The sequence below is a fragment of the Camelina sativa genome, chromosome 18 (genome assembly GCF_030686135.1).
Source record: "Camelina sativa cultivar CO46 ecotype springtype chromosome 18, ASM3068613v1".
NCBI lineage: Eukaryota > Viridiplantae > Streptophyta > Magnoliopsida > Brassicales > Brassicaceae > Camelina > Camelina sativa.
This window is the reverse complement of record NC_141897.1, coordinates 4,622,902-4,637,951: the sequence shown is the minus strand read 5'-3', so window position 1 is coordinate 4,637,951 and position 15,050 is coordinate 4,622,902. Positions and strand designations below refer to the sequence as shown.

General features: G+C 36.6%; 2 protein-coding genes across 2 annotated transcripts; one reads left to right on the top strand and one right to left on the bottom strand.

Annotated features, from left to right (window-relative positions):
* Positions 1–215: 215 nt before the first annotated feature.
* LOC104760565 (putative indole-3-pyruvate monooxygenase YUCCA5) lies at positions 216–2,046 on the bottom strand. Its single transcript, XM_010483506.3, has one exon. The coding sequence runs from the start codon at positions 1,828–1,830 to the stop codon at positions 556–558; it is 1,275 nt and encodes a 424-aa protein (XP_010481808.1). The 5' UTR covers positions 1,831–2,046; the 3' UTR covers positions 216–555.
* Positions 2,047–7,850: 5,804 nt separating this feature from the next.
* Positions 7,851–8,955, top strand: LOC147921518 (uncharacterized). The gene is made up of 4 exons (XM_087497718.1): positions 7,851–7,865; positions 7,963–8,255; positions 8,343–8,631; positions 8,851–8,955. The coding sequence occupies exons 1-4, from the start codon at positions 7,851–7,853 to the stop codon at positions 8,953–8,955; spliced, it is 702 nt and encodes a 233-aa protein (XP_087353844.1).
* The last annotated feature ends 6,095 nt before the right edge of the window (positions 8,956–15,050 follow it).

The window sequence follows — 15,050 nt, the reverse complement described above, 5'->3', positions numbered from 1 at the left end:
CTCGTGAAGTTTTAACTAAGGTCTTAAAATTTCTTTTCTATTCGTTCACTTACAATTCTGGTTATACTTTTTATTAGTTTGACCAATTTGGAGACAAAAAACTCAAAAACAGAATGAAATTGTTTTGTTTCTCGATTTGATATAATTAAATTGTTTGCCGTAAAAGAATTTTTTTAAAAGAGAGATAAACCTTACGAATGTGAAATTGTGAATCATTTAGTAAAATACCCTTTATTATTATAACTTATAAGTATCTTTCATAAAACCATTACAAAGATGAAAATTGAAAAACAGAAGAGGGAAAAAAAAATGAAATAATGATGAAGAGAAACGCCACGTCATCCTTGTTATACAAAACGCCCATACAGCCTTCAAAAAACGACACCGTTGGGTCTTCAGGAGAGGGCTCTCTTGTATATCTATTTGTCTGGATACTTTTGTTTACAAAAAAAAATGAAATAATAAATTGAACACTCTGTTTTTTTTTTTTTTTTCTCTTACCCCATCCCTTTAGAATAATGTAAATGGTATAATAAGCCAGCCCTAACTTGAGGCCTAAGCAACTGAGATGCATCTGCGGTGACCCACTCGTGTTCTCATTTTCTGTCGTTTGGTCTCTTCTCTCCACACGTTTCCAATGTCTTGAGCGATGTTAACGGCGTCTGCTGATGCTCCGGCCAATCCTTTCCTTGTGAATCCGGCCGCGTAAAGTCCCGATTTCCCTTTCCATGCGTTTGGAAACGGCGATTTCGGGAACCCGTTTTTCGAAAACAGATCGTTTTCTTGGAGCCATGAAGGTACGTTGCTACGGTAACCCGTGGCGAGTACCACAGCGTCAAGATCTAATCTCTGACCGTCTACAAGCTCCACATGGCTACGAGTAAACCGTCTGATTCCGGGAACGATCTCTACTTCACCGGATTTGATTTTCTCCATAGCTCCAATGTCAAGAACTGGAGTCTTCCCTGTGACAACCTTGAGCTCCATTGGGCCCATATTGGGTCTCTTTAGCCCATACTTTGTCAAGTTTCCCAAAATCAGCCATGCGAGGATGAGTAGAATCTTGTCTACTAGCCATAGAGGAAACCACTTCATCAACATCATTGAGATTTCGAAACTTGATTTGCCAAGAACCTCTCTTGGTAACACGTGAACTGAGCTACGAACAACCATGGAGGCATTAGCATTGTGATTTGCGAGATCAAGCGAGACTTCCATGCCTGAGTTTCCACATCCGACGACAAGAACACTCTTTCCTCTGTATTTCTCGCCGGATTTGTACTCACATGAGTGGATGACCTCGCCGTTGAACTCTGTTTTGAGCCCGTCGATCTCTGGTACAACTTTCTCCGCGTTTTCTCCCGTCGCCACCACTAGCCACCGGCAGATGTATTCCATCTCCGACCCGGAGGAAGACGAGGATGATGTCTTGATGCGCCAAAGACCACTGGTCTCGTCGTACCGAGCAGACTGAACACACTCGTTGAACTGAGGAGTAATTTCGAATTTGTTTGCGTAGGACTCAAGGTAATCGATGAACTGTCGTTTTGTTGGATATTCCGGGTAGTCTTCCGGGAAGGGCATTTTAGGTAATTGACAAACTTTTTTTGGTAAGTGAAGTTTGATTCTGTCGTAAGTACGTTTCTGCCATAGTGAAGCAATGCAATCTGCTCTCTCCAATACCACAAATGGAACATCTTGCTCGCGGAGGCAAGCGGCTGTGGCAAGACCCGATGGCCCGGCTCCGACGATTACCGGACCGTTAACCCAAATGCACCGTCTTCTGTCGGAGAAATCTTCACTTCCCATGAGCCTAAACAAGTTCTCCATTTTTAGGGGGTGAATTTGAACAAATCAAGATTATATGTAGTAAAAATAGAGTAAGGTTTTGGGTGATTTTGATCGAAGTATAGGTAGTGAAGTTTTGTTTTGTTTTGTTTGTTTGTAGATTGAGGAATGAGATGTTTTGGAATGTGTTTGGAGGAAGAAGTGGTGTGGGTCTGTTTATATAATGGACGAACTAAGAGGAAGCAGCATGTGAGCTTGTGATTTGCGCGTTCTAAGGTTAGTTATTAATCAATATAATAAACACAAAAGTTCTTCTTCAATAAGTGTGTGTAAATAATTTATATATAGGTTTCCCATTTAATCATATGCTTTCGCTAAAAATGCGAAATAGTTTATAGTATTTTCTTAAGCTTTTTTTCTTATGGAATCATTCGATTCTTTTCTTCCAAAGCTTGTGATGGGACTTTGATTAGAGTATCTCATAATCATATGCCCGTTATATTAGTATTAATTAGTTGGTGATAATATAATATAATTGCTTTATGGTATATATTGTGATTGTACTTACTGATAAATTTTGCTTTGAATATTATTACAAAGATATAGTTTTAAAATTGTAATGATGTGAAAGGGGGTAATCAACTGGGCACAATGGACCAATCATAATGACATTTTATATCATCCAAATTCACCCATGAGCTTGTAGATGGCTATGGAGAATTAAAACTGGATTGTGAAATCTACTTGTGATGTAGATACATAGACATAGACATAGAGCCAGTAAAAATATAATTTTGCTGCATGCGGCAACCGCATGTATGTTAATTCGTTTATTTGATGCAGGTATATGTGTCATGACGCTAGGCAGCCGCTGCCGTATGTGTCAACCAAATGAACAAACCCACGATCAATTTGTATTAGAGTTATTAGTAGCTAGGAAACAAACTGAGTTTGCATAAATGAACAAAAGAATCCATTGATATTATTATTATGGTGTTCTTTTTTGAGGATACTTTAACGTTCAAGTCAGGCCTTTAAACAAACTAAGTATGGAGAACAAATCTAGATGATAAACTCTATTTTTTTCCTCTCCGGTCTAATTCGTTTTCTTCACTTACGATTTAGTCGTTTCCCATTTGAAACCAAACACTTTTACAAAGTAATCGAGTTTGATAAAACAAAAAAAAATGGTGTGGCAATGCATGCTGACAAGTATGCAACCACGTGGATTAGATGGTGAGCCCAGGTGGGGGTTCAATTTCGCCCCACTTCAACTCGGCTGCCGACTCTAGTGTAATTACCATGTCAAAACCAATTTGCAATTTTTTTTTGTTTTTTTTAGTATTATCAATTCGTTTTTTTCATCTTCTTTTTGACAGCTAATACAAATCTTTTTTGGGTCAGTTTATTGTAACTTTGTTATATCTTTATTTCTGTAGAACTTTTTGTCCTTTATGAAGTTGTTCGCTTTATATATTACTTTCGATGAATGTTCCGTTACAAAGTTTTTTTTCTAGATTTATAAAATGAACTCTAAATGGAAAAGCTGATATTTATATTCCATAATTTTATACATTGGACCTTAGTGGATGTACAACGGACAATGTGATTGATTGTACATATATATTTTCTTTTCAAGTACATTTATATGCTTTAAAAGGTCTATAATTCGTAATGACTCTTGCTCTATCGCGTTTTCTAGTACTTACTAAATATTGTACTATAAAATCACAACTGATCGTACTCACCAAGGAATCATACAACCACACTAATATCTTGTTTGCAATAGCTTAAAACCGAAAGGTAACTTGCTGTAATAAATCTTTTAAACTGCTAAAACCCTTCTTGAGACACTTAAGCATAGCCTTATATATTTGTTATTCTCCTTCATGCAACATAATATCATAACCTAACCTATGACTATGAGTCCACATCAGCCTTCTAATAATACGTCATCCATCGCTCCATTCCAATTTATGAAGCACTACTACCCCCGCGGGCCGCGGCTAGCTAGTATAAGTTCGTTTCTTCAATGTAAAATGCCTGATGTTTGTTTATTATCTCCTACAGATTGAGTTAAGTTTCTCATAAAACATTATACACACCGAATCATAACACCCAACAAAATTGATTAGCGAATCATTATATTTAGTAATGATTTTCTTTCTTCTTTTCTTCTGGCAATGATCGAATTGGGCATTTAGATTAGCATTGTAAGATCATTTTTTCATGTGGGAACAGATAAACTCTGTAGGAACGTCTTCATGTAGGAACGTCTTCATGTAGGAACATCTTCTTTTTTGGCGAAACGAGAAGAAAACGCAGAGAAGATACGAAATAGAGATCAAACGAGCGAAAAATTGCTCTGATACCATATCAGTTGAATCAGAATCGAGAGAGAAAGCTTGTTAAACTCTGATTCACCTTAGACGAAGAAAGAGTTGTTACAATGTTCTTATCTAGAACATGATTATTAAACCAGAACAGACCGAATCTATACATTTAGTTAATCTTATAAGCCGGACATTCCAGAGTCCTTAACTAACTCTAATATTCACATATATACAAACTATATACACTCATCTAATAGCTAATAGTAATTGATTATAAGTATAACTACTGAAGCTAGAATGGATTTCATTAACTGGCCTTGGTTAAACTTTTCCACCGGCACTTAAATTTGGTTGGTGCCTTGGTGGCATATGTATATTTTTCATCACTATATTATAAAATAATTAGACGTAAATCGAATAGTACAATAAAAATCTTTTGCATTTTCAGTTTTAGTTGAGGTTCAATGATCACTTTATTAGAAAGCTCCCTTTGTAGTTGTAGATATTACAAATAAAATACTTTTGTAATGATTACATTTTTACTTATTTATATATTAAATTATTTTAGGTGTAATAATGGAGAATTTTATACATGTTATCAAATTTAACAAAGAATGTATAGTTTTTGGCTCACATGGCTCCTTCCTTCCCACAAGCTGAGTATATCATTGCATAAAATAAATACTAAAAATAATCGAAGAAAATCTTAACAATATCCTTATCATTTTCCCAGTTGATATATTTATCCTAAGAATAATTAAGAATCCCCATAATTGCCGAATTTTAGTAGTTGAAAGAATCCAAATAAATTGACCAAATTTGTGTCAACGGCCTCTTCGCATAGAGACATTAATGACGTATTTGACTAGTAGTGTACATAGAATGTGTATATACAAACAAATATGAGAAATATTGGTATATAAAAATATGCATTAAAAACAAGACTTTTAAAAATTGTAATTGGTATTCAATACTAATTAGGTAGACTAAACAAATGAGTTTGGTTGCTTCTATACAAAGGGGAATTTAAATTGTTTGCCAAGTCTGAGAAGTAATTTGAAAGGTTTAAGATAAAGATATTAAAGTATTGATGATAAAGTCCATAAAACCAAAAACATTTCATATGCATAAAAATTAATATGCATGTATGAATAATTTCTGATACATATATATACGTGATCAGTAATATGACATATTAACAAGTAATATTAACACAAACCAATAGAAACACTTCAAATACATATATAAATTATATATATTGTGTTATTATATGATTAAATTTATGTTAATTTATGCTATCACAACACAACTAAAGAACAAGTGTGAATTTCCTTAAATAGTTAGTTATATTAGAAAATGTGAGAGAAAAGGTCGCTCTACTTCGGTATGATGAAAACTGAAAAGCCAAATTCTTCTTGACTAAAGAACCACCAACAACAAAAATATATTCAAAAATTATAATCGTTGCATGATAATTTGAAAAGGTATGATGAAAATTAGAATAAAAGTCTTAATTATTGAGAGAATTTAATTTAATTGGGTTCTCGATATTTTATACGTGGCGTTTTCATCCATATGCATGCACATATATTTCCTCCACGTAGTCGTAATGTGCAAACAAAAAAAGTGGAATAAGTATAAAACCTTATTAAGTTATTGAATAAGAACATATTAATTGTCAGTCACTAATCTCTATCTATGAATGTCAAGAAAATTATATTAGGAAGGACTGCTACGCGTCAGACACAAATTCATTTGACCAAAGTCGTTAAGACCTTCCTCAAAAATTGGTTTTTTGTTATCCAAAACAAAAACTTCTGCTGATAGATTTTAGGGATTTTGTGCAAACTTTACAAAACTTAAGTTGGACTAAACAATTTAGAAGAAGATCATGCATGTGCCACGATCTAGCTTAAATTTTTCTTAAACCATTACTCAGATTCCCTCATGAAGAAAGTCAAACTTGTTTCTTATTTTTTTGTTTTCCTTTTGAGTTTTGATAAATGTTTATTTCCTTTCGTTTTAGGCAAGCCAAATTTGTCTTTTTCCGATTTTTTTCTTCTTCTTCTTCAAATTAGGGCAAATTATACTTGTTTCTACTGTGTATACATACACATGCAACACATTTATAGACACTACAATTTTTTTTTTGCTGTTGATAAAAGGCTTATTATATACACATAACTATTGGGACATAAAAAACATGCATACATAACACCGATTCACCTTTTATAGGTAGTGATCGATAAATTAGTGTATAGTACTGTGTAAATTTTTAAACTACATTATGAAATGACCGACTTTGAGTAAATATGGGAATTCGATATGATTCGATTCACATTTTAATTGGGGAGGGAATCGTAATCTTTAAGAACATGCCAAATATATTTGAATAGAAGATGCTTATTTTGACTATATGTTGGGAATAAGTTGATTTGGTAATCAATTAATTAGTTAAAATATATAGCGAAGAACAAAATTTTCTCTATTGTTGTAAAACGTTTAGTGGACTTCGTACGGACCGGTCCATATACTGTCCTTATGTCCTTGGTTTTACGACCCATGTACTATCGGCCCATCGGCCCATCTGCCGATGGCCTTCTCGGCAATGCCCTAGTCTTACGTCGGTCTTAGCTTTGGCTTTGTATTGTACTATATATAAACATGTAAACCTCGAGTTTGATCATTAAGAATAACAAGAGCTTTATCCCTAAACTCTATATTCATCACGTTATCAGCACGATAGACTCCTACCACCTAAAAACCCTAAAACCCTAAGACAGCCGCCGCTTTCATCCTTCTCTTCCAAAACCCTAAACCGTTCTTCTTCTTCTTCTCCTCCGAGATCTACCTCTATTATCTCGAAGTTCTTTTGTTGATTCACGAGCATCCTTAGCTCGTGATCAAGTTACATACAAACTTGATCAAGGTTCGTGGTACGCGGATCGGGGGTGAGTTTCAAGTACGTGCGGTACAAGGAGCTGTTCGTGGGAAGCAGTTCGTGGTTAGTGGAAGCTGTTCGAGGTTCGAGGTTCGTGAGATATCTGAGGTCTTTAGCTCCCAGATCAATACCGGTCATAGCCTATTGGTGTTAAGGTAAACAGAATTCGAAACCCTCTTAAAACCCTATAATTGAATTTGAACCTTAAAACTAATGAACCCTAAAACATCCAAGTACACGATCTAACAAAGCTTTAATTTCCTTAAAACCTAAAACTTAAAATCGGTTGTTAGGATTGTTAGATTGATTGAGAATTGCACCATAACTCTATCAAGTTTAAAATCGGATTTGATTGTTTGAAATTGCTTGATTTGTTATTTTGCATAAGAACCTAGAATTGTTTTGTTAAATCATAAGATAGAATTTATTCAAAGCTGTTCTAGGAAATTTAATAACTTGGATTGTTCATGCATCATGATCATAATCGAATTTGCTTAGGATTGTATAATCGGCTGCATAATTTAATCTTGTGTTCTAGGATTAAATTTTGTTTGTTATTAAAAGTTATGTTAAATTTCTATAAAGCTAAACCAATGAAATTGGAACTAAAATATAATTAAGATAAACTTCTAAATTTAATTTAGTGGTTATCGAAAATCTTAAGAGAAAAAGGAAATCCTATCTAGAATTGTTGCATGCATTAGCATATTTGTTTTTGTTGCTTTGCATGCATGAATTTAAACCATAAAACCATAAAGTGGCAAGTATGTTTCGGTCTCAAATACCGCATGGCCCAAGGCATGGTACGGTCTCAAATACCGCATGTCCTATTAATCAAGTGCATGGTTCGATCTTAAATATCGCATGCTAACATTCGGATGTCTACTTCTGTTTATGCAGATGGCAAGCCTTAAGAGCCTAGACTATCCAATACTGAATGCTTCTGGTGATAACTACTTGCTATGGGCAATGAATACCAAGATCAACTTGAAGTCAAAAGACTTGTTTGAATGCATTGAAGAGGATTCCACATGCACGGACAAGCAAAAGAATAAGTGTATCCAGCACATGCATCACCACATTGCTGAGAGTCTCAAAAACCAATACCTATTCATAGAAGATCCTCTCGCCCTTTGGACACAGCTTAAACGCCGTTACGGGCACCAAAAGACGGTGCTCCTTCCAAAGGCCGAGTACGATTGGAAACACCTAAGGATCCAGGATTACAAATCCGTGGATGAGTATAACTCCGAGCTTTTTAGGATTGTCTCGGTCCTTAGGCTGTGCGGTACAGTAGTGACGGAAAAGGAGCTATTGGATAAGACATTGTCTACCTTTAGTCCTAACAATATCATCCTCCAGCAACAGTACCGACAAACGAAGTTTGCGGACTATGGGGAACTAAATGAGTGTTTACTGCTAGCTGAGCAGAATAACGAACTGTTGCTGATGAATAGTGCCATGAGACCTCCCGGTACAGCCCCATTACCGGAAGCACACAAAGTTGATTTGGGACAGGATAGTGCTGCAGTGCCTAACGAGCTTAGAGAGCCTAGAGAGACCAACTACGTCCACAGAGAAAGACACTACGGCCGTGGCCGTGGTGGCAGAGGACGTAGCGGTCGTGGAGGCCAAGCCGGCCGCGGACGTGGTAATAAGGGCCGCGGGCCGTTTAAGCCACAAACCAAGGCAAAATCGGTTTGTCACCGATGTGGTATGTCAAACCACTGGGCAAAGAACTGCAGGACTCCCAAACACCTTATTGATGCATACCAAGAAATCTTGAAGAAAAATCCAGAAGCTAATCTTGTGCATCTCGATGATGAAGGAGACTTCGATCATGAGAATGATGACCTGCTAGAGACTTCCGATTGTTTCAAAGATGATGAATAAATTTTCGGTTTTATTTTTGGTTTAATTCTATGCTTTTATTTATTTTATGTATTGGATGATTGATTTGGTTTAAATTTAAGAATTCTATTTTATTGCCTTATTACATTACAACACAAAATGTTGTTTTATATAGAAATGGCTGAGGATATGAGTGAGCTAGTGGTGGACAGTGGATCCAGCCACACCATATTAAAAGATAAAAGATATTTTATCAACCTCACCATGAAAATGCCAATGTGAGTACAATTGCGGGTATAGCAAATTTAATAGATGGCTACGGCCAGACTCACATTTTGTTGCCTAATGGCACACACATTGAACTAAGTGATGCCCTATACTCACCCAGCTCTAAGAGAAACTTATTGAGCTTTAAAGATATAAGACAAAATGGTTATCATGTTGAAACCAAGGGTGAGGGAACTAAAGAGTTCATTATACATTACAGAAAATGTAAATGGACAAAAGAAGGTCCTAGAGACTATACCTGCACTAGCCACTGGTCTATACCATGCTAGGATTAACATGATAGAGGCTAACATGGCAAAGCACAGAATATTCAACGAACAGTTCACTCTATGGCATGACCGGCTAGGCCATCCGGGTTCGAACATGATGCGTAAACTAATTAAGAGTTCGAATGGGCACAACCTTATAGAAAGGAAAGTTATCCCTAAACATCTCACGTGTGTAGCATGTGCGCACAAGGGAAACTTATAATACGGCCTTCACCAGCCAAAGTCCATAAAGAGACTTTAAATTTTCCAGGAAAGGATATAAGGTGATATATGTGGACCAATACACCCATCTTGTGGGACATTTCGATATTTTATGGTGATGATAGATGCATCAACCAGATGGTCACACGTTTGCTTGTTATCCACAAGAAACCTAGCATTTGCTAGAATGTTAGCTCAAATTATAAGGCTAAGAGCACATTTTCCAGATTTTCCACTTAAGACTATACGTCTAGATAATGCTGGTGAATTCACATCCCAAGCGTTTAATGATTTCTGTATGTCCATGGGGGTGAGTGTGGAACATCCCGTGGCACATGTCCATACACAAAACGGATTAGTTGAATCCTTCATTAAACGAATACAATTAATAGCTCGACTATTGTTAATGAGATCGAAGCTTCCTGTGTCGGTTTGGGGACACGCAGTATTACATGCAGCAGAACTCATACGCATCAGGCCATCTAGTGAACACAAATATTCACCATCCCAACTATTAACAGGTCATGAGCCAAACTTGTCCCATCTAAAGATATTCGGTTGTGCCGTTTATGTACCGATTGCTCCACCACAGAGGACTAAGATGGGACCTCAAAGGAGGATGGGAATATACGTTGGATATGAGTCCCCACCATCATAAAGTACCTTGAGCCAACCACAGGAGATTTATTTAAGGCCAGGTACGCGGACTGTCAATTCGTTGAGTCCGAATTCCCTGAAATGGGTGGTGAGACTAGCAAGCTGGTCAAAGAACTTACTTGGAATCAAACATCCTTAAATTGGCAAGATCCTCGAACTCTAGCATGTGATGCAGAGGTTCAAAAGATTATACATTTGCAAAAGCTAGCTAATCAATTGCCAGATTCCTTTGTTGACCCAAATAGAGTAACAAAATCGTACATACCAGCTTGCAATGCACCAGTACGTATTGATGTTCAGAAGGAATACAATAATCAAGTTGCTACAGAGTCTAAAGCCCGTTTGAAACGAGGTAGACCATTAGGTTCCAAAGATAAGAACCCTCGGAAGTCTAAAGGTGCAAAACAGACCGAGGTTCAGGGAATTATAGAAAATGCAGACATTGCCGCGGCAAATCCTAAGGAGCCATATGGAGTTCAGGACGCTGAACTTCAAGGTCCTATAGGTGTTGATAATAATGAAATATCAATCAATTATATAATGTCTGGGATTAAATGGAACCGTAAAGATGTCGACATCGATGATATATTTGCATACAAGGTAGCACTTGACATAAATGAGGATCTAGAACCCACATCCATATTAGAGTGCACTCAAATCAAAGATTGGCTTAAATGGAAAGAAGCTATTGATGTGGAGTTAAACTCTTTAAAGAAGAGAAGTGTGTTTGGTCCGATCTTAAGGATAACACCTGAAATTAAACCAGTTGGACATAAGTGGGTCTTTGTAAGAAAAAGAAATGAGAAGAATGAAATCGTGAGATACAAAGCACGGCTTGTAGCACAAGGATTCTCTCAAAGACCTGGCATAGATTATGAGGAGACATACTCCCCTGTGATGGATGCAACTACATTTCGGTACCTAATAAGTTTGGCCATCAAAGAAAAACTTGATTTGCGGTTAATGGATGTTGTAACTGCGTATTTATACGGTCCACTGGATAATTAAATCTATATGAGATTACCAGAGGGTATTGAACTTAAAGCAAAGAATGGTTCTCGAGAACAGTACTGCATAAGGCTAGACAAATCGCTTTATGGACTGAAACAGAGTGGTCGAATGTGGTATAATCGCTTAAGTGATTATTTGGCAAAGAAAGGCTACAAGAACGACCCAATCAGTCCATGTATATTTATAAAGAAGTTTGCAAACAAAGGATTTGTGATAATAGCAGTCTATGTGGATGATTTAAACATCCTTGGTACCTCTGGAGAAATCGCCCAAACAGTAGAATACCTCAAGAAGGAATTTGAGATGAAAGACCTAGGCAAGACAAGATTCTGTTTGGGATTGCAACTTGAGTACAGTAATAATGGAATCCTTGTGCATCAAAAGGCATATACTGAAAAAGTACTCAAGAAGTTTAAAATGGACCAAGCTCACCCATTGACTAGCCCAATGGTTGTTAGAAGCTTAGATTTGGATAAAGATCCATTTGGTCCAAAGAAGGCCAATGAAGAAGTTCTTGGACCTGAAATGCCTTACCTCAGTGCTATTGGAGCGTTAATGTTCTTGGCTAGTCACACTAGACCGGACATATATTTTGCCGTGAACCTCCTAGCAAGATATAGTTCATGTCCGACTATAAGGCACTGGAACGGTGTTAAACACGTCCTACGTTACCTGCAAGGGACGGTTGATTTTGGTTTATTTTATACTAACCATAACAAAGATGGTTTAGTTGGTTTTGCTGATGCAGGTTATCTATCCGACCCACACAATGGTAAGTCACAAACAGGTTATGTGTTTACGCACGGTGGTACGACAATCTCCTGGCGTTCCATGAAACAAACTCTTGTGGCCACATCGTCAAATCACGCGGAGATTCTAGCCATACATGAAGCCAGCCGCGAGTGTGTTTGGTTGCGGTCCATGACACAGCATATTCGGACCGATAGCGGATTGGAGGACAGCAAGGAAGCAACCGTAATCTATGAGAACAATACGGCTTGCATTGCACAACTCAAGGAAGGTTACATCAAGGGAGATCGGACGAAGCACATACTGCCGAAATTCTTCTTCACACATGAACTACAAAAGGCCGGAGAAGTTCAAGTGGTGCAAGTACAGTCATGTGACAACTCCGCCGATCTCTTCACCAAATCGCTACCGACTACAACGTTCAGGAAGCTCGCGCATCAGATTGGAATGTGGAGGCGTAGGGACTTGGAGTGATGTTTGGAATAGGGGGAGCAATGTGTGCTGTACTCTTTTTCCTTCACCAAGATTTTGTCCCATTGGGTTTTCTTGGTAAGGTTTTAATGAGGCAGCATCCCCTATGCACATTGCATCGATCCCATCCAACATAGGCACGGTCGTCTCGTCCAAGGGAAGTGTTGTAAAACGCTTAGTGGACTTCGTACGGACCGGCCCATATACTGTCCTTATGTCCTTGGCCTTACGGCCCATGTACTATCGGCCCATCGGCCGATGGCCTTCTCGGCAATGCCCTAGTCTTACGTCGGTCTTAACTTTGGCCTTGTATTGTACTATATATAAACATATAAACCTTAAGTTTGATCAATAAGAATAACAAGAGGTTTATCCCTAAACTCTATATTCATAACATCTATTAGTTATGTAAATACTTCACCAAAAAATAATTAGATTGGGTCAAGGAATAACGAGAGAAACAGAAAACACATGAGGCACATGGAAATTACGATTTTCTAACTATTATAGGGATTATTGTATAAGAATTCGGTTACATGAAAATTGAGAAATAATAACAAGGAATATTTGGACCGTTAAAGTATGGTTAATGTTGTAACTGGTCAAAGTAAAGGTTCTTAAATTGAGTGGTCAGTCAAAGTTTATAGTCATCATACTACCATGTCATCAGACGCATTGTTTTTTTTATTTCTTTTTATATATATATATATATATATATATATATATATATATATATATATATAACTAAGCACTTAGTTAGCCAACACTTAATGTATCCATCAATATATATATATATATATATATAATAATAATAGTAGCATCTATGGTTAAAGTGAATTATTGAAATTAGTTACTTTTATCCAGAATTGATACATTATTTGAAAAAAAATATATATATATCAGTTGTTGTAACTCGATACAACAACTTTAGATTCAATCAAGTACTGATTGATGGATCTGACACAAGTTTTAAACACGCAAATAGAGAGAACATATAAACAGAGAACATAGAGATTTGGTAACCCAATTCATTGCATCAGCAACTATGTCTGGGGAGGAAACATAGTCCTCAACATCCATTATAGATCAAGAGTTACATATGTGTTATGGTTACAACATACCTCTCACACTCGTCTAACATCCTAGATCGAGTCTCACAAGAACAATATATGAAAGAAGAATAACAAGAGATTGAGCTTAGATACACCGAGAATCTACATCTCTCTCTAGCTCTGTTCACCTCTTCAAAACCGCCTAAACTAGGGTTCAGCGCAATTCCTTTTTGCTTTCTCTCTCATCTGTTTGACCTTATGTATTTATACCTAATACATAGTCGGTTCTTGTATGAGTTTCAGACCAATATCTGGCCCAGTTTCTGACAGACTAAACATGCCCATGTTAAACCAACGTAGACAAGCTTCTGATCCAATACAACTTACTGTTTCAAGTTGGATCATATCTCAACATCAGTGAAAGCTAAGGCGTGGTGGTGGTGACCATCAAAGCCATGAGGGTCAATATAACTGAGTCCACATAAAAATGGTCAGCTAAATTGATTGGCCCATTAGTGAGATTGACATCAAGTTGATCATTGATATGGTGGGCATTGGCTTAGGTTTCGTGCAAGGTTTTTTCGTTTTTTTTAATTTCTTTTATGTGTCATTATTATTTTATATTCATCATGTTTTTGAAATCGACTAGCGGATCGGAAGAGTTCACTATGAATCATTGGCGTTCACGGATTTGGATTTGGTCGATGGGGTTTGTTTGATTTAGCCATCATCTCTTTAGGTTGTCGTGTTTTGTTTCACACAAGTAGTCGACTGAATTTGGTTAGGTCTTCATAAGTGGATGTAATAGTAACGAGGCGACAGAGTTAAAATGTATGTTTCGTTCTTTTAATTACTTTATACCATAAAATATTATTGAATGAAAACTACGACCTTACTTGAACAGGATTTGTTCTATAGGCTCGTCCCTCTGTTTAAATCGATACTTGTTGAGTTTGACCAAAAAAAAAAAAACCAAAATAAATTGGATTTTAATTTTCGTTTGGATCGTGATCCTAAATAACCTTAACTATTCACAATTGACCACAGAATCCCATCCTGATTTTGTTCCTTTATAGCCAATTAGCCATAAATATTGTTTGGACCAAACATTGTTGTGTGAGAGGTAGTTCAAAGAAAGGATGGATGGTGATATCTTTGAATTCGAGAATGACTAATATTCATTTTCATATAAACGATGAAATATTATACAAAAATCAGTCAATATTCTATTATCCAAATTTTGGATTGTTACATTTTAAAAAAAAAATGATAGACCATTTTTGTTTGCATGTCGATGAATTCACCAATTTTTTTTTTTTTTTTTTTGTTAAATTGGAATTGGGTCAAAAGAACGACGCAAACTAGAGAACAATATTATGAACGGTGACAGCTTTGAAGCCACACATTGGAATAACAATCCAATAAGGTGAAAAGACTA